This window comes from Toxorhynchites rutilus, chromosome 3, assembly GCF_029784135.1.
Source record: "Toxorhynchites rutilus septentrionalis strain SRP chromosome 3, ASM2978413v1, whole genome shotgun sequence".
Classification (NCBI taxonomy): Eukaryota; Metazoa; Arthropoda; class Insecta; order Diptera; family Culicidae; genus Toxorhynchites; species Toxorhynchites rutilus.
The window spans coordinates 101,087,920-101,114,135 of record NC_073746.1 but is presented as its reverse complement, the minus strand read 5'-3'; the positions used below and the strand labels follow the sequence as shown (position 1 = coordinate 101,114,135).

At 37.8% G+C, this 26,216-nt stretch overlaps 1 protein-coding gene and 1 long non-coding RNA gene across 2 annotated transcripts in view; one reads left to right on the top strand and one right to left on the bottom strand.

The window, feature by feature from the left end:
• LOC129780377 (uncharacterized) overlaps positions 1-26,216 on the bottom strand; it is a 270,544-nt gene that overhangs the window by 46,220 nt on the left and 198,108 nt on the right. The window contains exon 10 of the mRNA XM_055788571.1: positions 16,435-16,696. Coding sequence (XP_055644546.1) covers positions 16,435-16,696 — 262 coding nt within the window. The remainder of the gene's footprint in view (positions 1-16,434; positions 16,697-26,216) is intronic.
• LOC129780379 (uncharacterized) lies at positions 17,426-18,579 on the top strand. Its single transcript, XR_008743903.1, has 4 exons — positions 17,426-17,518; positions 17,586-17,692; positions 17,750-18,194; positions 18,263-18,579. It is a non-coding gene; the product is annotated as an uncharacterized LOC129780379 (long non-coding RNA).

Sequence of the window (26,216 nt, the reverse complement as noted above, 5' to 3'; positions counted from 1 at the left end):
GTAATGAAAAATTGTTGCATGTAGATAGAAAATGAAAATTTTCACATTTCAGTCGAGGAGAATGTAGTTTATTTCGAAAAATGATATTAAACGCATCGGTTGAAGCCGTTCTATAAGGCGTCGTGCACAAATTACGTAACGCTAAAAATGCGATTTTTGGACACCCCCTCCCTATGTAACAAAAAGTAACGCAAGACAAACCCCCCTCTCCCTCAAGTTACATAACGCAAATCTGTACACAAAGTCAAAGTCGTTAGAAAAATTTTCGGCTTTTCAAGTAATGAGAATATCAACGTAATAAAATCAAATATCTACCCAGATTGGAGTCAAATGTTCATACGGAAGTTTCTCATATGCAAGTAGTGACTACGCAAGAACTTTCGCCAAGTTCATAGAATCTGGAACAAACAGAAACGGAAAATTAATGCTCACATCCAGTCAACTATAATTTTCGAAAATCAAGAAGAATGAAAAGAATAATCAAGAAGAAATCAGGAGAGACTTACTATTTTTCAAAATTTCATTCTACATTCTTCTTGTTTCGTTCTACAATCTTACGTCATTTTTCGTACAGCTCAGAAATTCTATCCTCGTATTTTTTGTGCTGACCAGTTGTAGTTCTTGCCATTGAGAGAATTTTGGAGAGATCCTATGATCGTTTATATTTTTTTCCCAAAACCTACAGCATCATTACAGTGATTTTCTGAGAAATCAATATTCAGAATTTCTTTGAATTCATCGTCCATTCTCTGGAATGAATCTTTATTCATTAAAAGAAAAAATCAGACCGACAGTGGATGAATTGTTGATTAATTTAAACTTTGATGTTATTTAACTCAATTGAACACACTTAAAGTTGATTCTACTTTGCATCTGATCTGACGAGCGTATGTTATAAAAAATCTTATTACACTAACTATAAATTCAATTCATATCTACACATCATACAAGGTAATGTTGTTCTTCGGACATAATCTCGTTATCATTTCTTAGATTTATCAAATATTCTGGTTATATGAAATTATATAGCACTGTTTTGATAAGCCTTGAAATATTTGAGCGTTCTGAAAATAATTCGGAACTTTCATTCTGAAAAAACTGAAAAGTAATCGACTGAATAGATTTGCAACGATCATACATATTAATAAATAAGTTTGGTAGAGTTTTGTATTAGGAGAATTAAAGTGGGCCATTTAAAGTGGGCCATTTAAAGTGAAAGGATTTGTTTTTGCAATAGCAAAGTAAAGAAGTGGAATTTTAAAATTTTTTTTTGAAATTAATTTATTTTGGTCCAAGGAGATTTGTTCTAACTACTTTTTGATTATGATATCTCGTAAATGACCGCCTCTGGCCTTGACCCCAAAATGTGCGCTTTTTTCGGCATTTTCCATCACTTTGCCCAATGTTTCGGCCGATATGGCAGCAATTTCTTGTCGGATATTGTCTTTCAGCGCAGCCAGGGTCCTTGGTTTACCAGTGTATACCTTGGATTTTAAATATCCCCATAAAAAAAAAGTCAGAAGGCGTCAAATCAGGTGATCTCGGTGGCCAGTCATAATCGCCGTTTTTCGATATTAATCTTTCAGGGAACATTTCGCGCAATAATTTGGTCGTGGCAGCCGCTGTAGCATGTGGCATGTAGCGCCGTCCTGTTGGAACCAGTAATTGTCCAATTCATTTTCACGAACAAATGGCAATAAAAAATCGGTTATCATTGTCCGATAACGCTCCTCATTCACGGTTACCGTTGCTCCATTTTCGTTTTCAAAGAAGTACGGGCCGATGACTTTATCGGCATAAATGCCACACCACACAGTAACTTTTTGGTCGTAAAGAGGTTGCGTTTCGATGAATTGAGGGTTTTCAGTAGCATAAAACCGACAATTTTGTTTATTCACTCCTCCATTCAAGTTGAAATGCGCCTCATCAGACATTATGATTTTTTGCCAAAAGCCACGTTCATTTTTGGCCATTTCGATGGTCCATTTCGCAAAATCAAGTCGACGTGGTAAGTCAGAGATGGGTTAAGTTGTTGAGCCATTTGAATTTTATACGAAAACATTTCAAATCAACACGAATTATGCGTCGGAGAGTGGTTCGAGCGATGCCTAACTCTTGCGAACGATGGCGACCTGATGTCGATGGAGTCTCTGCAACACTGGCTCGAACGGCATCAATATTCTCGTCGAAACGTCTTGGTCGTTGTCTGGACAGATGACTGGCATTACCAACACTACCAGACGATATAAATTTGGCATATAATCGACGTATAGTGTTGTCTCCAGGCGATGTTTTAACTTTATTTTTATTTTTCCACGCACGTTTAGTTAACACAAATGAGAAGTTATTTTGAATGTACAGCTGAACAATTTCAGCGCGTTGTTTAGGTGTGTATTGTTCCATGGTTAAAATTGTACTGAAATGACGCTTCCAACGCGGTATGACATTTGTTAATCTGACATCTCTGTCAAAAGTTATGGGGTTGCCAGATGCTTCCACTTTAAATGGCCCACCCTGTACATGTGCAGACCGGAGATACAGGACAGTTAAAAGTTCTCATTTCGAACCAGGAAAACTTTGACAAGGATCCCAGTATATTTTTTACGGATAATTTTTATTCTGATAAAGTAAAAAGTACAAAAATCAGGAGAAATCAGGACCATTTCTTAAAAATCAGGCAAAATTTAGTATTTATCAGGATATCAGGGAACGTGCCAAAAAGTCTTGAAAATCCAGAAAAATCAGGAAGGTTGCGTATCTGCTCACATCTGTTGGAATTGGTGCTTCCAAAACATATAGTGTTTGGTTGAAGGAAACATGAGCTGGTTTAAATTGATGTTGATTTACACAATAGTAACTAATACTTCGTTCAATGCAGCAGTTCCTGTCGTTACATTCCACTACTTGCAAAGAGTCTTGGGATGTCCTTACGTGACGAGCAAACTACTCGGCTTAATATCGGATCAATATAATCTGCTTTGACGGGATATCCGTCGATCGCTAGAATATTCCACGAATCAGCTAACTATTCCCCTGCATACTCAAAATGTTTTGTTTCCAGTTCCGGGTTCCCTGTTTTGAGGTTTTAATCCAAGTGAGATCCCTCGTGATTATGAGGAAGTATTGAACCTGTTAACTCCCGGGAAAGAGGGACAATCCGACGTTCAACTCAGTTGAAAGCAATGCGTGCTGGAGTATCTGTAGGAACTAATATTGCATCAAGATTCAACAGATTAAAATGATAATTCGAAAATATCTATGACCTTTTTAAGGGTTTTCGTCTGGTACTCCATAATAAGCTTATGTTTAGCTACCAAGACAAAATCATGATTCGGTAGATTAAGGCGATATTCCAAATGCATTAATCGGTGCCTGCATACTGCCCATTACAACACGTACTTTATCATTTTGGCTCAGCTGCTCAAGCATATAGGAGCGTGTGAATTTATTTAGGAATAAAAATGGAATTTTGTTACGTAACGATCACGGCTACCCCCCTCCTCCCTATGTCACATTAAGTAACGAAATCTCGACCCCCCTCCCCCCCTACTCGTGTTACGTAATTTGTGCACGACGCCTAAGTCGCGAATGTCATACTAACATTCCTTCCCTTCCCTTGAGGACTATAATGACGTGGTCGGCGTCGTTATTGACATTTTTTTCTCTATTATAGTGACTCTCAACACATGTCGGCTGGTTCGTCACTTTTACTTCCATTTTTGGAAGGGAGTGAGAATTGAACTCGTGATCTCTGCGTGAGGGTATGGATGTTACCACTACACCAGATAGCCTCCTCGTCATTGACTATTTGAAGCTCGAAACATCGGAGCCTGCACAATGAGAAAGACTTGTAGTAAGCAGTATATTATCATGTGACCGCCAACAAGGCAACTTACTCTCACGAGTGTCTGGAAAAAATGTTTGCTGCCTTTTTCGAAGCAAACATGATTGTTCCGTGCTGTTTTTGGCCGGATGTGGTATAAAAAATAAATAGTTCGGAGAATAGTTTGTTTTCTGTACTTTATAGTAATTTAATTTTAAAAATAAAAGAAAAATATTTAAAAAATAGAGCATTTCCAAATTAAATCGACAAATGACAAAACGTGAGTATTTTTGATTCGAATGAAAGTTCGTATTCCGTTTGGGCTGAAGGAAATTAATTTTCCACAGCAATTGGGATTTTTTTTTACTCAAGCGTAACTTTTGGAAAGGGCGTATCGATTTTAGTAAGAGAAATCATTGATAATCTATATCTCAAAAACTATAACTCGTACCGAAATAGTGTCTTAGAAAGATTAGAAAGATTCTTGGATTAACCTTTGAAAGTGAAAAAAAAAATAAACTGAGCACTCTTTTTTTAATTACTAAAAAACATTTTTTTACAACTAGCTGATCCGACAAACTTCGTCGCGCCCAACATTTGGTTTTTGTTATTAATACCCTCAAACATTCACGGTTTTTTATACTTTGAGCAAGTTCATGGATCCAATCGCAGAACTGTTCATTGATTGATCTTCTAATCGACCCCGTTGGATTTACCTTTTACTATAAAATTCCTAGTATTTCTAACAAAACTCATCATTATAATATCAGATTATTTTCAGGCACAATTCTCGTTCAAGATTGTTCAACCACTTGCAAATAACATATTTCTCCGTTACATGGAATAAATGTTTTATACAGAAAATATGATAGAATAAAGACAGCTCTAAATCGGACAATTCCTTCCTTGACTTCTGCTACACAACACATTCGGCGATACTTTTTTATTGGTATAGATAGAAGAAGATATAGGAGTGCGTTTCATCACACTCAAATTCATTTCCAGTTTGGAATAAAGATCAATTTCGCTAGCGCAAACATCAAATGGGCTAACAGCACTTGTCACTATGTAATTGTAAACATATGGGAATTTAATTTTCGAAATTTTCCCATTTTCCTTCAGAGTTTCCCGAAAATTTTCAATTGTCCTGTTTGGTTGGAATATTTTTGGTTAAAATATGTGTAACATTTTCGTGGGACTTCCTCTCTACTCCAGAGGAGGGAGGGGTGTCATACCATCGTAGAAACATTCCCACCCCCTCAGAAAGGTGGAAGGAGTGTTGAACCACTTTAGAAATGTTTTTTGCTCCCTAAAACCAATTTGCAAGCAATTTGTGTTTCATCTGTATGGCAGCTCCCACTAAGAGAGAGGGGAGGAATATCTAACCACCGTTAAAACATTTATTGCACCCTAAAACCTCCACATACCAAATTTGGTTTCGTTTGCTTGATCAATTCTCGAGTAATGTAGAAATTTGTGTTTCATTTGTATGGCAGCCTCCCTTTAGAGAGGGGGGGGGGGCCTCAATTTGTCTAATTTGGTTTCATTTGCTTGATTAATCCTCGAGTAATGCAGACATTTGTGTTTCATTTATATGGCAGCTCACCCTAAGAGAGGGGGTGGAGTATCTCACCACCGTAAAAACATTTATTGTACCCTAAAACCTTCACATACCAAATTTGGTTTCGTTTGTTCATTAGTTCTCGAGTAATGCAGAAATTTGTGTTTCATTTGTATGGCAGCCTCACCTTAGAGAGAGGGGTGGAGAGTATAACTACCATAGAAACATTTATTGCACCCTAAAACCCCAATATTCCAAATTTGGTTTCATTTGCTTGATTAATTCTCGAGTAATGTATAAATTTGTGTTTAGTTTGTATGGCAGCCCTCCCTTAGAGAGGGGAGAGGGGTCTCAAACTATCACGAAAACCTTCCCCGGCCCCAAAAACCCCTACATACCAATTTTCATGTTGATCGGTTCAGTAGTTTCCGAGTCCATAAGAATCAGATAGACAGACAGACAGAAATCCATTTTTATATATATAGATATATTAGTTGGTCAGTTTTTTAAAATTTGTTTTATATTTATATTTATATTTTATGTTTTATATTTGTTTAAAATTTGTTTTATATGTTTTATAAGTCATGTAGAAAATTCAAAAAAAGACTCTGAGATGGTGAAACTATTTTCGACGAACTTTGTGGAACATCGAATTTTAATGAATTCTCGAAACATCAGGTGAATGCAATTCTCATTGATTGCGCTATTTCACTCTCAATAGCCTTTATTGCTGCCAATCTGCAACGTTAATCATTTGCATGCGTCGTAAAACACTTGTTGCTCGTTACTCTTTCGTGCCAAGTTCGCTAAATATGAGAACAAATAAGAGAATAAACTAACTTTGTGAAAACAGAACCAGTGTTGCGCAAAACAAATCAGACTGGAGAGACAAAAAATGTATCCTGCACGTGCGATACCGGATACGATTTCAGGTTTGTACAAACGAATAACTATTGAAACAGTCCATCCCATCCAATCAATCTTTGTACGGATTGTTTCCTTACACAAGTTTCCACCATTATATTTCATCGTTTGAACAAATAAACTTCACCTACAGAAGATTTTATTGAATTTTCGTTATCAGCCCGAGCTCATCGTTTAGACGCACAGTCTAGCTCAGAGAAAAATATTTTCCCCAAACGCCAATTCTACGTAGAAGATAACGAATCAACGGACAAAAAGTCCATTGTTTTCGTTCATTTCCATTTTTTTTTCTTCCAGTGACATCGTGTTCCCATTTTTTGCCATCCAGTTACTACCAATTTCATACAGACGCACAACGCTCCGATCCCGATCACCCACCCGGGGTGGTCGTTTTCCGTTGAGCGGAAAAGCGTCCGTTCTGACGAGTGGAATAAATGAAATCGTATCGTATCGCAGGAAGTTGTCGACCGGATCATGCCTCGATGCGCCGCGATTTTCGGTTAAGTGTTTGTTTTTGTACAGGAACCAGAACTCAATCAATCTTGATTGTGTGTCGCTAAGGTATCCCATCAGAGATCCGACCTGACACTTCTTCAGGGACAGTAATTAATGTTGCCGCGCGGGAATTTTGTCACTTTCTGTTGTTGTCTTCATGGTACAATAAATTAGTCAGCAATTGATTTTAGCGAGAAATAATACGTTTTTTTATGTAATTTTAGCACTGAAATTGTGTGAAAATTGCAGACGTATTCAATTCTACTTTTTCCATTGAATTACTCGTATAAATAGAACATATCCAAACCACCTTCATCTATTATTAACCGAATCGACCCACCCGAGAAACGACGGCTCAAACACCTTCCATTCTCACCTCAATTTGTCATCACTGCTGATACATAATCCAGACGGCCTGACAAGGACACCATCAATGGCTCTCCGGGCTTGGTCCTCATGATCGTACATCCCCTCACCTGAAGCCTCTGAAGCTCCGGCCCCGGGTTTAAAGGGTCGTTAATAAAACGAACTGACAAGCATGAAAGCTCAATGCAAACCAATCATGCAGTGTTTTCTTTACAGAGGACGTAAACCACTCAACTCAACTCATCCGTGCAACGAGCCGTACTCAAACGGGATTTCATCTTCCGTTCGTCCCTGCTGAGACTGGACAAATGTCTTTGACGTGGGACCGCCATTGGGATGAACGGTGTGGCTTACTTTCGAGAGCACGTTGAATGTAGAACAACGAAAAAGTTTACCCAGTCGGAAAATTGCACCAAAAATCCATTCCACTGGAATGGATGCCGCAGCGATGAAAAAAACAACAAGAAAGCATAATATTTTCATATTGCCACTGCCAACATTTTCGTAGCCCTCAATGATAATGTAAAAAGTTTGCTGAAAACTTCATTCCCATCTTATCCTAGCTTGCATTCGCTCGAGTGTAAGCTGCCATTTTTTTTTGCGAATGCATAATAGAACGAAAACTAACAAGATTCATCTCGTTGTCTCTGCCGGCCCGTCTGCTCCGAATCTCTGCGTGAATTGAAATTCAGGTTCCACCGGTGGCATGTTTACCTAGCATTAAGTGAACCCCACTATCATATGCATGTCGTTTAACAGTAATCATGGTTTGGCACATGGTGAATCCCTCCGAATACACCAGAGCTGATGAAGCATCATAAAGAATTTGTTTTACTGCGAAAAAAGCGGACAACATTAAAGCTGAATACAAGCATACTATGAGGAATAAAAAAAAACTTTAATTTTTATCCGAGGTTTGAACGAAATATATCGATATTTTTGTTCGATGTTTTTATTTATTCGTCAATATTGTTCCCTCCAAAATAGTGTCTCCATAGAAATAATACCCTTATAGCACCGTTTTTTTGAAATAGTGTTCAGTGTCATCAGCAGTTCGATCGTCGTTTTGTCGTCAAAAATTTTGCGAAACGCTGCCCTTTCATTTTTTGCTTCATATTCTCGAATACGAAGAAAGATTCCCGACAAAAGAAAACACAAATGAAATAAAAGCAACGGAAATACCCACAGAGAAAAAGCGTAATGTCACAAAAACCTACTAGAAATATTTTCACGTGAAAATAAAATAAGTAAAAAATGTAAAAAGTTGAACGTTTTTTTTGTGATTAAACCTAATAGAGGAGATGTGTCTAAAACGCGCCTGCCGGGCAATTTGACCCGCCTGATTTTCTCGTAAACCAGCAAGAATAGAAATGCAATGAATACGGGCAATCGTGCTAGTCAATGATAGAATCCTACCATGCAAGTTTTACATTTGGTAGATACTTTAAAAAAATAATAAAAATAATTTTCTTTGGAAGCGATTTTCGATGTAATTTTCTACATCATTTCTATAAGGTTTTGTTGCTTGAAACCGATTCAGAGGCGATAACTGTGGGTCATATTTATTGAGTCGAGTTCCCAGTAAATATCTCAGATAAAGAAAATGGTAAGAAAGGATTCATTTCCTTCTCAATTTGTTATTTTCCGCATCAGCTTACCATCGGGCAGTACGGTATGGCCCTCGATCGGGACAATATGTTCGCTTTCGGCCAGATAACATTCTCACGAGAGAAATAGCTTGGAGAATCATAATGAACAAAAATGAGCAAACCCTCACGATATTTCTAAATCATGTTCGATAAATCACACAAACAATTGTTTTCACATACTTTGAAATAACCTCAGTATGTTTTCACAAAATTAAATGTCTTGACAACGAAAACATGTCTTCATTTGGCATCTATATTATGTGCTCATAGAATGCAGGAAACGAGAGCGCGTACTGAAGAATTAATACACGAATACTGGGAGAACACGCTCTCCGGAGAAACTGTTTCTTCTCTTCGCTGGTAGGCATGAAGGGAATAGATTTATGGAATCTCTCATTCATACAAGCTGTTTCTCTGAGCTTTATAGGGCCCTATTATAGAAATCGAATCGAGGATGCGATACAATCACTATCACTATCACACCGAGTAAAATCTAGAATTATAGAAATCGAGGAAAACAGCTCGATTCGTTACTCTGCTCGAATGTCAGTGGTAGTAATGAAATATTTTGAAACGAGTTTGAAATGTTTCACAAAGCACTATAGAAAGGATGCCAAATCTTTTTTTGAGACATCGGCTATGAAATTTATAAATATCTATATTTCCAAAAGTGTTAACCCATTAACGACCAAGCTGTAAAAATTATTTTTTTTAGCGAGAGCCATTGGTGTAATTTTGATTATTGGCGTTACAGAAACCCCAATCTTCAAGAATTATTTTTTTCCGTTCTTCCGTTTCCCGGAAAATGACAAAAAATCAAAAAGCGCCGAACAAAAACATTGGCCAAAACCTACGTTTTTGTTCCTGTATGAGGTTCAATCCAATGCTTTTATTCCTACATCATAATGTGTGATCTTTTATCAAAGTAATATTCTACAAAAGTTTACATATTTTCATATTTGGTAAGGCTTTGTTTTTTGTTAGGGTATGTGAGGTTATGTACTTTCCGCACATAGTTGCTTTGAATCGATTTTTATGCCCAATAAAGTGATACAAATTTGAATGAAATTGATAGTAAGTGGTAGCTAATAGATTCAGCTATCATTTGATGCCAAAGCCTTACCATAGAGTTGCTTTCCAAAGCCATGAAAAATTATCGAAGTTACTGTTCGATTTTTCGAACGCTTGGCATAAAACGGGTTAATATGGTTATGTTTTGGAGAAAACTGATATTCCCTCTACGAATGAAGCTTAATGGGTGTAATGCATGCATGGATGTGTAATAAAAACGACTTCATGGAACAATTTGCTCTACAAAAAATATAATTATTAGAAAATGAAATGAATTCCGTAAGGAGTCACGCATGAATTCCACTTTTTTTAGCAAAACAATTTTTTGCATGTAATTTTCTTTTAGCGTCGATTTCTCGTTGTAGCGGCGTCAATAGCTTTATTGTATTGGGCCACCACCTGTGGCCCTAAATGTTCGCTTGTTGTGTGCTAGTGTTTTCTTTACCTTTCACCTCATGGCAATCCAAATCTGTAATTTAAAAAAAAATCATTATTGTTTTGCAAGACATTTCAGCTTTAGCATATGGTATAGAAAGTTTGGTATAGTATAGCAATAAAAAAGAAAATTACTGACAAAAGTAACACGTACTAATGTACGCTAGCAGTTTTTTGGTAGGAAATACGGTTGATAGTAATTCAAAGAATATGATAAAATTTACAATATGAAGTTATAAGTATCGTAGAAGAAATACTTACTTTCTGCCATTCTGAACCAAGACACATTGATGGTCTCAGTGCATCAATCTCCTCACTGAATTCCTCCCACTTTTCCTTAACAGGGATTCTATTTGAAATGCCTCCAAGAAAAACTCGAGCTATGTTTACATTCGCTTTCATTGGTTCAACGAGTCGTACTGGTGGTGATTTGTCTGTCCACTCATTTTCAGCCACTGAAATATGCGCTGAAGTAAATTCTGCATTGTAATTTACAACATGATCAATATAAATAATGATGGATTGAACACTTACCTTGTATAGACTATTCTGGCAGCACCGTAAAACAAATACTGATCAAAACAAACGAACATGTGTTGAAAATTGCATATATTTAAGCGTTTCTGAAATGTTTCCCAAAGGAAAGTATCAGGGACGCAAACCAAAACAAAATAGTTCTCTGAAGATATGCAAAAAGCGAACCAAACAACTCGAAAATTTCTGACACATCGATAGCTATCACTCGCTCGGTGCTATCGAACTGCTCGATTTCTATAATAGTAAAATAGAGCTAACGAGCAAAATTCTTATCGCCTCGATTTCTATAATAGGGCCCAGAGTCTCTGAGAGAAACAACTCCTGGTGCCTAATACACTGCTGCTGGGTCATTTAACACCGTATGATTGGAAAATTAGAATTTGGGCGCCTCACAAAATAAAATTCGTAGCGCTTTCTGAAATACAGAGCGATTACAGATGACTGAGGGTTAACTAATCTACGTACTGACGTAGTTGTTATCTTAAATTTTAAGAGCACGGTCAAGATAAATCCATTGTCGCTTAGGGGGTGCGTATTACACACTTCTACTATAATAATACAGATAATGTTCTAAAAGCTAGAAAATAATTAGGCAAGTAGCAGTTAGCAGCTCTCATACCCCTTACTTTATTAATCAAGTACATTGATAAGACTAAAATAAGATCGCGTGCATATGATGAAACCATTTAATGCGGATAATGGAAATCCAACCGTTTAAATTTTTTTTTACTTATTTTATTTTCTAGTATTTGTATCATTAGCATATTTCTTCATAATAAAACCATTTAACTTTTATTCAACTTTTTATTTGTTACCCAATTTTCCTAGGAATATTTTTATGATTTTATGATTTTACTTTCATTTGATATACATATTGATGAGGTTTTGAGATGATATGTAATCCGCCATTTTGTAGCTGCCGTTATCTTAGATTTTGAAGATCATGTAATACGCAGTTTTATAATGACTGCAGAGATAAAGGTGTGTTCCAAATTTCAGATCAATCGGTCAACATGAAGGGGGTTAAATTTCTATTAATGTGGGACAGCGCTACATGTTACAAACATACAAACAGGGCAAGCCAAATAAAACCGTTTAATAAAAACCTCATTGGTATAAATGCCACACGGAAAAAAGTCAAATGTTCTTATTAACCTAACGTTTCCTAAACTAGCTAAATATCCATACCGAAATTTCTATAAGTGTGGAAATTTCTTCAGAATATGGTAGAATAATTTTGAATTGTAAGTAATGATATATTTCAAAATAAAAAATAACCGAGCAAACGTATACGGTCCTTACTAAAGGAATGTTCCCTATGTTTCAAACTAACCGGGTAATCAGTTAAAATATGGTCATTTGATCTATTTGAAAATCCAAAAATTCCAATTTAAGAAAAATCTTCAAATTCGGCCCAATTTGTGTATTTTTTTATCTTCCCTCTCAGTAAACTTCAATTGTGAGGATTACCCCCACAGCTGACACTGAGAATTAGGAAATAAAATATGATATGAACATAATCGATTCTAAATACTTTTATATAATACCGGCAAACCCGACGAACTTCGCCCTGCCCACAGTCGATATTTTAATTTAAATAATTTCCAACACTTACTTACCAAGCTTTGGCTCGGTTATTCAAGACTGCATTGGAAGATATGCCTTCTTATCTTCTGCTCTACGCATACCGTTTGATGATTAGGCAAAATGCTGCCATTAATTTTATTCGTAACGAAAATCATAATCTATTATAATGCATGATTTTGTCTTACATGGAATTTGTTCAAATTTAATATTCAAACTTACAAAACAAATATGTTGAATTCAATTGAATTCGAAAATTGTTTCATTCAATTAATGCAAACAAAAAAAATTACTAAGCCAACGATAGTCCCACGTCAACCTTGCGGTTATATCATAGATATAACCCACCCATTTTTTTACTATAAAATTTCAGTACTTCTACCAAAATTCGACATTATAATATCAGATTATTTCCAGATACAATTCTCGTGCAGGATTTTTCATCGACTTGCAAATGACATGTTTCTCCATTACATGAAATAAATGTTTGCGATCAATTGTCATGTTTGGTTTGAATATGTTTAGTTGAAATATGTGTTATGGGACCCCTCTCCTTTCCAGAGGAGGAAGGGGTGTCATACCATCATAGAAACATGTCTCGTACCCAAAAACCCTCACTTCCAAAACATGGCTCCATTTGCTTTTATTTGCTTGATTAATTCTCAGGTAATGTAAAAATTTGTGTTCCATTTGTATGGTAGCTCCCCCTTAGAAAGTGGGTTGAAGTGTCTAACTACCGTAAAAACATTTATTGTACCCTAAAACCTCCACATGCCAAATTTGTTTCCATTTGCTCTATTAATTTTCGAGTTATGCTGAAATTTGTGTTTCATTTGAATGGCTGCTTCCCCTTAGAGAGGGGGAAGAGTATCTAACCACCATAGAATCATTTATTGTATTGCCCTAAAACCTCCATATGCCTAATTTGGTTTCATTTGCTTGTTTAATTCAGTAGTTTCCGAGTCCATAAGAATCAGACAGACAGACAGACATTATTCGAGTCCATTGTTTCCTGCTTGAGTTGAATCGTGTTGAACGGGCACCAAAACATTTTTATTTATATAGATACAGCCATTCCATGCCAAACCGATATGGTCATCAGATTTTCGTCAAAAGTGGTAATTTTGTTCTTTATCGCAAAACATTAGACCCGTGATTTTTTAATTTTTTCATTAGGGTGCCCATTTCCATTTTAGGGTGGTCCGAAAAATAAATTCTTTCCACTTTATCCCAAAAATGGCTGCTTTCAAAAATTCATAACATTTGAACCACTGAACCGATTTAGATGATCGATATATCAATTTAAAGCCAATGAGTCTATCATTAAAAAATATTGAGCTTGCGGAAAAATGGATTTCATTTTCGTAATCATTGGTTGTAGTTGTTTTTTATTGTTTTCATGGCTTTGGACTAGAGGGGGCTATATTTTGTTTACATTTTTTCTTGAAAGCTGAGGATATTTTACATAATATATCTCGATATCAGAGATGATTTTTCCACTACAAAAATTCATAACTTTTGAACTACTGGTCCGATTCAAATGATCGACATATCAAATTGAAGCGTTAGTTAGTTAGAGTTAGTTTTCTATGATAAAATAATACTTTTGCGATAAACTGGGATTTTTGTTTTTGTAAATATTTATTGAATTAGTTTTCCATAGTTTTCTCGGTTGAAGATAGAGGGTGTTATATATTTTTATATTTTTTCTGAAAGGCTGAGGATTTTTTACATTATATATCTTGATCTCAGGGATGCTGTTTTTTCGTTTTTGAGTTATTACTTTTCAAATTCAATATGTTTTAAATCTTTGTTCAATAATTTAATGACCTGTGTGACTAGGCTAGCCCTATTCGACGAGAATTCAATCCAAACGCTAGCGTGATATTTTTTCGAAGAGGGTTAGCTTATTGGCTTCACTTTAGTGTGTCGATCATCTAAATCGGTCCAGTAGTTCAAATGTCATGAATTTTTTTAAGAAAGTAATGATTAAATTTTAAAAATATGATTCTTTGAACCACCGGTCAACTTTGAAAAATCATATCTCGAAAACGAAAAAATAGCATATTTGATATCGAGACATGTTATGTAAAAGATCCTCAGCTTTCAAGAAAAAATATTAAAAAAATATAGCGCCCTCTAGTCCAAAGCCATGAAAACAATATGAAACGTTTACAATAAAAAATTACGAAAATAAAATCCATCTTTTTTGCAAGTTCAATATTTTTAAATAAAAGGTTAGCTAGCTTTAATTTGATATGTCGATCATCTAAATCGGTTCAATGTTTCAAAAGTTATTAATCTTTAAAGAAAGTCATTTTTGAGAAAAGTTTAAAAAAATTATTGCAAAAAATGGACCACCCTAAAACGGAAAAAATACGGGTCTAATATTTAGCAATAAAGAACAAAACTTCCTCTTTTCACGGAAATTCGAGAGCCACTATATCGGTTTGACATGGAATGGCTGGATATACATGATTCGCTCATATAAAAATGTGTTCGTAAAATATTCCAAAACTTGAAAGTTGAAGCTTCAAAATGAGGTACTGTAGAACACCGATTATCCACGAGCGGTGCGGATTATTCGCGACAGCGAGTTCCAAAGTAAATTTATAGGCCACCCCGGAATTTGTCAGTGAGTGATAGGCTAATTTTTTTTGTCATGCCTTGTGCATTATTTGGTCATAATAAATTATGGGTGGGACGAAGTTTGCCGTGTCAGTTAGTTTAAAATAAAATTCTTAAACCAGTCATTTTGATTGGTATGATAAATCCAACGTTCAATATTTCACCTTTGAACGTGACTTAGGTGAATCCACGCCGCGTACACTCCCCAAATGTTTTGTATCGTTATCTGTCATCAGCTTCCAGAAGCAGAAAAGCGGGGGTGACAGATGCCATTATTCTGCCCACTCGTACCCCACCTTATGGTGAATGAATGGGAACCCTCTGCCCAGTTCTCAGTTTGTCTGAATTATTACACAAAAACTTGGGCATAACACCACTTGGCCAATCCATGTCAGCCAAAACAATCCGGTTGACTGTAGGCGCGTACAACAAACCACCCACGTATTCCCCGTCGCACCCAGAGTCCCAGGCAATGTTTGTTTATATCAGAAGGTCAATTGGTCGACCAGAGATGTGGTGTGTTTTGGCCCTTTCAACGATCGGAGCCATACACTGTAGTAGTGGTTGTCCCATCCTTGTTTGTGGATATAAATTTAATTCCGCACGATACCCGTCCGTACCCTCCCAGACCAGAGGGCCAAAATGGCAAAAATATACAAAGCGTGACGGTTAAATGAGTGCTGTTTTTCAGTGCAATAAATTTGTTTTTGCGGCTTTGGTTCTATCGAAGTTCGACGCACGTTTTTCGGTGATTGTGTGCCTGTGCGTGTGTGGACAAAGCATCCAAGATGGTCCTCCGGGCGGAACCTTTCGGATGCTTTGGGCAATAACGAACGTAATTTATGCCTTTCCTCGGAAGACGATATTAGAATAACATATGGTACCAGCTTTGCAAGAAGTTGTGCAAATAATAGAAGCCATCTCGTGTAACAATCTCTCCAGCCGGGGAACATATTTTCTGCGTTCAACGGAACCATTTTGCTATATTCTAATTGGGATAATGGATTACGGATAGAAGGGTTCGGACCACGATATGAGTCAATACATCGACGATTAATTATCAGCAAAACAACAGGAACACTTCTAACGAGTGACTTCAATCGAACAAACATCCGCCGGAGCAATGAGACCGCATCCGAAACAATTCGAGCGGTGGAAACGAACCACAATGAACTCACTAACCGTGATATATTGGGAACCATCGTGGTTGCAAATACAAGCCATAAATAAAACGATGACGCCAACCGATTGATCCCGCAATACATTCGCGTCGACAGAGAGCGAGCGAGATCCCAACAGGCTATCGATGCTTCCAGTGGGCTGCTGCAAACAAGCGGTAGAATTAGTAAATGAAAACTTACCAACAGCATCCTGCACCGATGCGTTCTCGCTGCAGCGGAGAAATTTATTGTAAAAGTTGACCATCACCAGGCCACGGTTTTTCGCCACCAGCTCCAGCACTTCGTCCTGCACGTTCCGACTCGAGTTGCACAGGGCATAAGCCGACGAGTGGGAAAAAATGACCGGCGCTTGCGAGGTCGCCAGCGTGTCCTTCATGGTAGCGACGGACGATTTCGATAAATCCACAATCATGCCGAGGCGATTCATCTCCCGGATGATGGTCTGAAATGAAATGGGTCGTCGCAAGCGGGGGAGAGAAAACACAAATATCACGTTTAGATCAGAATCGAAAAAGCATGCATAGGTACACACTCGCAATGCATTCTACCCGTACCCGAGAGGGCTGAGCATGGCAGAAAGGAATCATCGCTAGAGCATAGAGGCTAAAAACAATCCCCAAAAAATCGGCGTCGGGAGAGATGAGGAATGGTCCTTGTTCGGATGAAATATTTTGCTTGCAAATGAAAAGTTACTGTTTGTTTGTCCGTGAAGCGGAGGGCATTGTGGGCAACGACTAAGTCGAAACGGTGAGAATGTGATTTAATCGCCAGATGCCAAAGGATTCAAATTACAGGTAAAAACGAACACACCTAGGCATGGCGGGTATTTTTCCAACAGAAATTACTCTATTACATAAAGAACATATTTCATAAGAAGAAGTTAATTTTCATTCATACTTTTATTTTTAAAACATGTGTTTACTGTACCTGAAAATCCATTATCACTATCCAAAAGCGGAACACGAAACTCCATGCCATCAACGCGAATTGACAGTTGTTTGTCATGTCTGTTAGTATTAGTACAATTCAGGCAATTTTTATCCCCTTGAATTAGTATGTGTGTGTGCTATTGACGTTTGTTTGTTGATTTTGAAATCAATTCAGAATTTACAAGTGATATGGATGTCGAAATTTTCATTTCGCTTCTTCGGCAACGGTGCTGCGGAACAAATTCGATGATACAAGTTGCTGCACGAAGGTAAGTAATGGTCACAGGCGCACGAGATCATCATGGAGCATATTGCCGTGGACTGTGTTATCAACGGTGGGTGGTGTCTTTCGACAAATTGAACGAGTTCTTAAATTAACTTCCGTTTTTGTTTTGTTCACAGATTCGCTACTGAACGAGTTCGATGATGTCAAACAAATTTCCAACTGGTTAATCAAGGGGCATGTTTTGAGTGAGCTTATCGAGACTTTATGAGGAGTTTAGTTTGTGGTAATTTGAGCACACCAAAAATAGCTCTCTCCTAATATTAAATTCTTATTCTTTCAGACAATTTGACCTGACTCGAGACGCGATCGACTACGAGGTGGACGTGGCTCGGCTCGAGGATCTCAAGCCCTAAATGTCCGATCTGTGATCGGTGATCGAGATGTTTCCCTGTCCGACGCCGAAGCATCGGTTCTGTCAGAGCGAAATCACCCAATATATCTGAGTCGGACATTCTTTGCCCAAGATCCGCGTATAAATAGCTGTGCGTAGATTCACGCTCGAGTAGCTACTCCTGCCCCAGGAGTACGTGCTCGATAAATTACGGTATATGCTGAGCGCGTTTCTGGGCGAGGACCTGCGTAAACAGCAATGAGATAGAGTTCGAAGGAAAATTATGACGTTATTTTAATCATAAAGATTGTCAGTGCAATGGTGAAATAAAGAAAAAACACAAAAATATGGGCACACAATACATATAAATAACTTCATCGAGCTGATTGTGAAGGTGAGTTTTTGTTGATTTGGACACACCAAAATAGTTCCCTCTTCTAATATTCTTATTTGGTATTCCAGACAGTTCGACCTGACCCGGAACACGATCGACGATGAGGAGGCCGCAACTCGGCTCGAAGAACTCCAACCCAAACTGTCCGATCTGTGCTCGGTGATCAAGATGTCCCGGCGCTGAAGTATCGGTTCTGTTAGAACTAAATCACCCAGCTGTTGGCATATATATGATTTGGCCATTCTTCGCCCACGATCCGATGTGCGTTGATGCGAAATGTGCTCCAGAAGCTGTCCCTGCCCCAGGTGAACGTGTTCCAGGAATTGCGACACATGCTCAGCGTGTTTCTGGACGAAGATCTGCGGAAGCAACAATGAGATAGTGTTTGAAGGGAAATTATGTTTTTTCAATTAATTTATTTGTAAGGCTCAATCGCGTGTGAAATAAATTATGCTATTTGTGTATGTTTGAATATAAAATAATTTAGCGTACGAATAAGTACACCGCAACTGGACCAAAATTAGTTTTTGTAATACTGTTGATGACACCTATGTGTTTTGTCCAGTAAGTTTTTAATTTTTATCATTACAAATTTACATTGCCGCTGTTGTGGGAACTGTTGTAGAACCATATGTGGCCAAGATAAACGTGTGTGTGTGTGCTGAGCGAATTACGGAAAATGCTCGTAAACGTATTCTGAAGTGGGCGTAAGAACACCGTCCTGATGCAGGGTGCGCGTAATGTCCTGGTTTGCCACACTCCAACATTCGGCCGTCTTTTCCAAGGGACGCATATACGAGAAAGCTCGTAGTTGCCGCAGCAGCTGTGGTTTCAATATTTTTCGTATACAGTGGAACCCCGATTATCCACGAGCGGATGATAGTTTGCCTCATACAAACGTCTTAGATACAAACTAATGTCGTATCCAGACCATTCACCATTCCGCCATCATCGCGGATATTTGCAGCCATGTTTATCTGTCATTCCGCTATATAAATGAATGCATGTATGTGTATGTGAAAGATGTACGGTTTTGTGTAGCGTGAGGTCTCTTTACATTGTTATCCGGTTATCCGTCCAAACCCAGCAGCGCTTTTTGAAACCGGTCCGGCTGAAACCGGATAATGTGTAATCGCCCTAAACCATACTTTTCGTTTCGTAGTCCCAAACAAAATAAGTCCCTACGTGCCGATTTTTGACAAAAAAAATTGAAAGATGACACTAGATCTCGACAATTTTAAGACATTCGGCATAAAAAATTTTTTTTCCGAAAACCCCGATATCCTTTACTCCCCCCTTGGGTGATTGTTCGATTTTCAAGAAACTCAAACTTTGACCGCTTTGCGCCACTCTCCCTTAAATCCGATTGAGCTGATATTTTGCATAGGGTGTTTTTTCGAGGTGGTGAACATTTTTTATGGGGTAACTTTTTGAAATTCGAGATGACCATTTTCATTGGCACCCTAGTGTAGGGTCTGAGTGCACGAACAATAATATCATGAATTAATCGTTGCGAAAACGAGTTACAGTTAATCTAAAAATAAAGTATACACCTCGTGCTGATTTGTTATTTCTGAGTTTTTCGGGGTTAAAATGTAAATAACAAAATGCGATTTATATTCATCGTAAAATCGATCCATTTTACTCTCATGTAGTGATAGGAAAAAAATTGGAATGGTCACATTTCCATCTCATATTTGAAATACAGTGGAACTTCGATATAACGTACCCTCGATATAACGTAACTCGGTATCAGTGCCACAAATTATCAAAATTTATTCACGGATGGGGGAATTAACTTTTTCCCAGTGTCGGATGAATTCTCTTCTGTTGAAACTCAACATCATAACTGTCATAATGAGTATAACACAAGAGATATTGAACGAAAACAGCACGAATGAATTTCGTAAAGCCTGCATTCAGGAACTTTCCTTACTGTCAATAATTTCAGATGATTATCACGAAAGCCAAATTGATCTTCATCGCTTGCAGTGAATTTTTATTGTGACCGTTTTTTCCATCTTTAGAAAAAAAAGAAAAGAATCAAGGATCCAGAAAAGGCATTATTGTGGGTTTCGTTGAGCATTGACCGTTGTACTGCGGTGAGTGGTTGAGCGGCCAAAATAGCATCGGAATACGATATTCGTATCCCGATTCCGATTATTTTCACCCATTGCCCATATGATTGGGGATGTATGTCGTTTCCGGACAATCGAGAGTAGACTTATAAAACATAGTTAAAGAGTTTCACTGAGTTTCACATGAATTTTATGTGATGAATAGCCTTTCCTTGCCATTAATCGATTTCACTCTCAATTGGTTGACGTTGAATTTTATGCTTTGATTCTCACCAACACCCAGTGATCTTCAATTTCGACGTTCGAATATCATGACGAAAATGAAGATGCAAATGAAAAAATTAACTTCATGGCATGCTGATATTGATGTTCATCCCACTCGTGTTCATTGATAATGTTGTTTCATATTTATCGACTCTTGCTTGGGCAGAAGTTTATCAATACAAGGTGGGGTGAAATTCGCCGTATTTGAATGTCGTGACGTGAATATTCTCGGAACTGCTCGGTATAACGTACACATTTTCAAAGTGTAAAAGAATAATTTTTTGAATATTTTTTTTTCTGAAAGAAAAATAAATTATTTGTATTTTGATACTAAAACATGCTTCGTATCTTCAAAGAATCCCAAAATACAACTGGTTATGTGATTCCGGATTCTAAATGAATCAAGGTTTAATCAACAGTACGAAGGGAAAAGCTACGTTTCTGAGTTCTTCATTATGCTTCAATATAACGTACAATTCGATACAACGTACAATTTTGAAAGTGAAATGCACGTTATATCGAAGTTACCATGTACAAACAAAAAATCTCCTATTATGACGTGGCAAAATTGGGTGTACAGTTCTAGTTTTTCTTAAAAAGAAAAGTGAAATCAGTTTAGAAATGTTAACAGATAACAAAAATCAATTCTACTAGTATTTGGTATGGCCCCTTTTTGGCGTCCAGCACTCGAGATTTCTCGATAAACTCCATAGTTCCAGTACCCGAAGCCGCAAATGTACCATACATCAACTGACTATCGCCGCCGTGTTTTACTGTGGTAACCAAATGCTGAATCTGAAGCACCGATCCTGATTTCCTCCACGCCATCTGTCTTCCATCCGATTCAAAGAGATTGATTTTCGGCTCATCCGTATAAAAGACCCTGTTCCAGAACTCCTTAGGTCTGTTTACACATGCCTTAGCACACTGTTGTCGGTTTTTCATATTCACTTTTGAGATGGAATTCTTTTCACGACCAACACGACCTCTCAGATTGTTACTGTATGCTGCTCTCCGGACAGTGTCTGCGCTGACAGGTCTTCCAATGATGCCGATAGTCAATTTAGGAATGGGGGTTTGTTTTAGGTTTTTTTTCGCAATGTTCGCACAATTACCCGTTCGTCATCAGAAGGTAAGATTGTATCCTCTACCCGGGAGATTTTCCATGGTTTCTTCATACAGTCAACCCTCCTATAACTCGGTGAGTGCGTACCGCGTTATATGGAAACCGCGCTTTAAGAAACGCAGAATGAGTACAAATCACATCATTCGTACCGCGTAGTATAGAGATCAATAAGAGATCATAAAAGGAAATGATAAAAAAATAAAACAAAATTAGATGGGTCTGAGCCTAGGGGCACGGACGGAAGTTTGACGTAGGGCTCTAATTGTTCAGACCAGTTGTTTTTTTAAATGTAATTCTTTTCATTGTTCATAAATGTGTTAGTTTAATTGTTTTGAAAGTCTAAATAGTAGCCCTGAAAAGTAGCTTTTTCGGTGGAATAATGTTCGTTTGCAGACTATCACAATCAAGTCGTATTGGTTCTACTTCTCAAACTATCATAGAAGGAATTGAGTCATTGAGAATTATGAATATGAGTCATGAAGATTAATATTTCATTTCATTTCATTTTTGTGATGCGATGTAATGTCGATCTCAATAGGTTCTCGCATGATAATCGCTGCCATCCTCCTAGTCAGGGCCCGAAATCTTCGAAGGTGAAAAATGAGGACCGACTCTACTCCCAGCAGCTTCGCTTCGACTAGAACTGCTTCGTCAGTCGCCGCCAACAAAAAATGACTTGACTAGAAAATGAATTGACTAGCGCTGACTAGCGAGGATGACTGGTGAACTAGTCCAGTCGGTGGTTATTTTAACTGACTCGACTAATGAATACAAATCTGCCTCTTCATCCAACTGACTTCAATCCACATTTCCATTTCCCCCTGATACTAATTTTGCGCCCGCATATGCACGTCCATATAAAGAGGAACGAAAACTTGATTCCTGATGCAAAAAATTATAGAAGGTTGTGTCCAAGATACAACCGCATTGTTGACGTAGAACTACACTGTTATTTTATATAAGTCGCCATACATTGGTGGCTTGAAACTACTAGGAATATAAACACTTCTCATCATTTTGCGCTATTCTCAAAAGAAACGCTTATGTTAATATTACTGGCCTCGAAAAAAGTTGCATTACTTTCTCATGCTCGAGGGAAGCGCAGCTGTCACCCTTAGCGGAGGAGGTTTTGCTACTGGCAAGCGAAATCTAATCACATACAAAATTCCAGAACGACATTTACTTTCTTGGTGACTAAACAAGCGAAATAAGCTCTTTTTGTTTATAACAACCTCGAAAACAGTAGCAATGCTTCATTATTATCAAATTAGCGCAAATGCAATCCTAGTTGAAGGCAGTTTTGCAATTGGCACGCGAACCCAAATAACTTATAACATTCCAGTAAGACATTCAAGATGCTTGGTATTCCCCAAATATTTTTTTGGCGCTCAACCTTAACGCCTGCTTCGCCATAACATCAGTTTAATGCATTAGTGCATTCTCAAAGGCACCAACGAAGCCCTTATGATGACGGAAAACAAACAATGTTAACAGCTTGGAAAAAGGCTGAATTATGCCACACAGCTTGTTCTCTGCTGTAACACCCATCGATGCGAATTCGCTGATGACTTTCACCGCCAGCGGGGGGAGCTTGATTTTGCGGTGCTGCCTGGGTAACGGCGTTTACATTTTCGACCGACGCGCCCAAATCGCCTACTTCGCTGTTGTTCGATGCGGTGTCACACTCGCGAAGGCTCGGTTCAGTGCGAGCGTCTTTCACTGCACCAACATCGCGTGCATCATTAGATGACGTTTGCCTCGAAATTTTAATGTCCCTGGCAATGCGTTCGTTTTTGGCAGGACTCGAGCCTGCCTTCCCTTTCTTCTTGCTCATCACACACTACGCGAAGCGTCCAATTTATGACGCGGAAAGAAAAACACACGATATGAATAGCGACAAAAACAAACTGAAAAAACCAAACGACGATATCCAAGTTGGATTACCACTGGTGGGGTCCAATCTTAGATCGAAGCGCAGAGAAAGCAAAGTGAACTGGATTACTCAACAGTCCGATGCCGAATAAAAGTTTGCCTCAGCGAGATCCATTGTTTATACTCAGGCAAGTATTCCCCTTCAGTCTTCTACCTTTTCCTTTGTTCACGGAGACTTTAAATCCTACGATTTCCCCTCCGTTGGTCGTCGATTAGTTGCTCGTTATTGACAGCTCTGTTCGGGAAAGCACACAAATGGACAGAACAAATGTATGGGAAAATGGAAACGCCTCAAGTTTTCATGAGTTTTAACCATTTACAAACCAGGGGATTCTAATGTATAACATATTAAACAAATCTTACGGAATTTCCGATTCGTTTAGTATGTGAATCGCCAAAATCCGTTTGCGGTAAAAATAGTTATTAACGTTAGCTTTATTTCATAAAAACGTGACCTGTTTTCTGATTTTGCACCCTTCGTGAAAGACGTAGTTCTACGTCAAAAAAAAAAAATGTATTTTGGATATTGAAAATTGAATTGTTATTTTGAAAATAAAAAAAGAGTACTATTTTTTTCCTCAGTGTAAATTTTTATCATATTCAACCATCAATACTCTATAACTCTGTCTAAGACACTATTTTGGTACGACTCTTAGTTTTTGAGATATAAATTATCAAAAATTTCTCTAACTAAAAAATCGATACGCTCTTTTCAAAAGTTACGCTTGAGTCAAAAAATTTCCAATTGCTGTGAAAAACTCATATTTCCTCCAACCCAAACGGAATACACACTTTCATTGGAATCAAAAACAAAAATACAAGTTTTTAAAATCTGCATTTTTAGGACGATTTCATTTGGAATTGTTGATTTTCTTCAGTGTAATTTTATCATTAATATTTAGTTTTTTTATGAAAAATCAGCAATTTCCTACACTTCATTCTTCGACCAAAATACTGTAGGTATTAGTTTTCAGTTATTTTTTTTTTGTAAAATATTAAGAAAAAAAAATTTGACCCGTTCAAAAAAGTTCTTCAAAATTCTTTTTTGGTGATTTCAATTGTGCAAAGTTGCTTAAATGACCAATGTCTTCTCACCTTCAAAGAGTCACTGCAATCTGAGAAGGTGCTGCCACCTCCTAAGACGAGTTAGCATGAAATTCGTCATACGTTTTGTAGGGAAATCCGACATTCAAATGAATTTATTTATAATGACCTCACATGTATGTTATTTATTCTTTGTGTTTTTTGGCTGATAGCTTATATATAATCTAATAACGCAATTTTGGAGATTATCTCTTCTGCTTTCGGCCGCTGTGCGGCGGACCTATTCCAGCGAAAACAACCATGGGTATGCGGTGTAAACCATGAGAAATGGGATTTTCAAAGATACGTTACCGGATTGGAGGCCACCATTCTATTCGCGTGCGATAGGCCTCGTATCAACCGTATATGTTTGGTGGCTACCGCGATTTCCACCGCTCCACTGGATTCCAGTGTTGTTTGTTATACGCGCGATTTCCATCGTTTCGGGCCGGGGCTTCCCACCCAAAAAAAAAAAAAATACATGCATGGAATGTGCCTCGAGAGACGCACTAGCACGCACTTGCACATTTTTCAGTTTCAGCATTCCGATGCACTATCGCTCCAACCTTTGGTTACACCCGGGGAATAGCCATTACCTGATATGACCGAGTTGCCCCTCAAATGGTGCACTCAGCATTTCGCATTTTTTTTGCGCGTTCGTCCCCCTCTATGAGCTGAGATGATATTTTCTGATCTTGAACCACTCCAACGTGACAAACGCGCGAAAAAGTTTGCCATAACGGATTAAATTCAATATAAATTGACACTTTGGCAGAGCTTATGTCAAGCCCTTTTGTGGGGGAGGGAGCCCTGAGCGAGGTCCATGCACTGCACGGGAGAAAAAATACACTAACAATGGCGCACACGAGGATTTTATCGCAGCGGTTCGTTGTCCCGATGGGAATGGTAGAATGCTTCACCCCTTCATCCCTTCAGGGCAATGTATCACGCTCCCACCCAAACAGGCACTTGTTTTTCATCAACTCGAGAATATTCCGATATGAGAGGTTCAATCTAGTGAATGTCATGTCATCATGTTCTATGAATGTGTAATGAAAACGTTCGAGATACGTTTCTCATCAGTGGCCAGCAAATATTGGAACGAGTTGTGTAACTTGTGTTTTGTTTGGTGTGTCGATTGTGGCTCGATTCATTTACCCACTGGAATGAGTACGTGTAATATTGCAGATTGCATTGTCTCAGCAAATGGTGTGATGGTGATTTCGAATGATGGATTTATAGGTTTCGTGGTGTTATTGCTATTGATTTTCAAATGATAATTCGGATTCGTTATTCGGTATATGTTATGTTTGATAATTTTCATCTCTAAATCAATGCTGGACGGAACAAAAACTGCGTTCACGGATTATTAAGTATGTATGAGCATGAAATGGAAATTTTTCGTTACATTGGCGAATCGTGATTGTTATTTTTCGTTTTCGGTTATCGGTAATATAAAATATTATATATGAATACAAAACCATCATATGGCGCACAATAATTATTATTGACAACCCGGGTATATTTTTGTTGGGTACT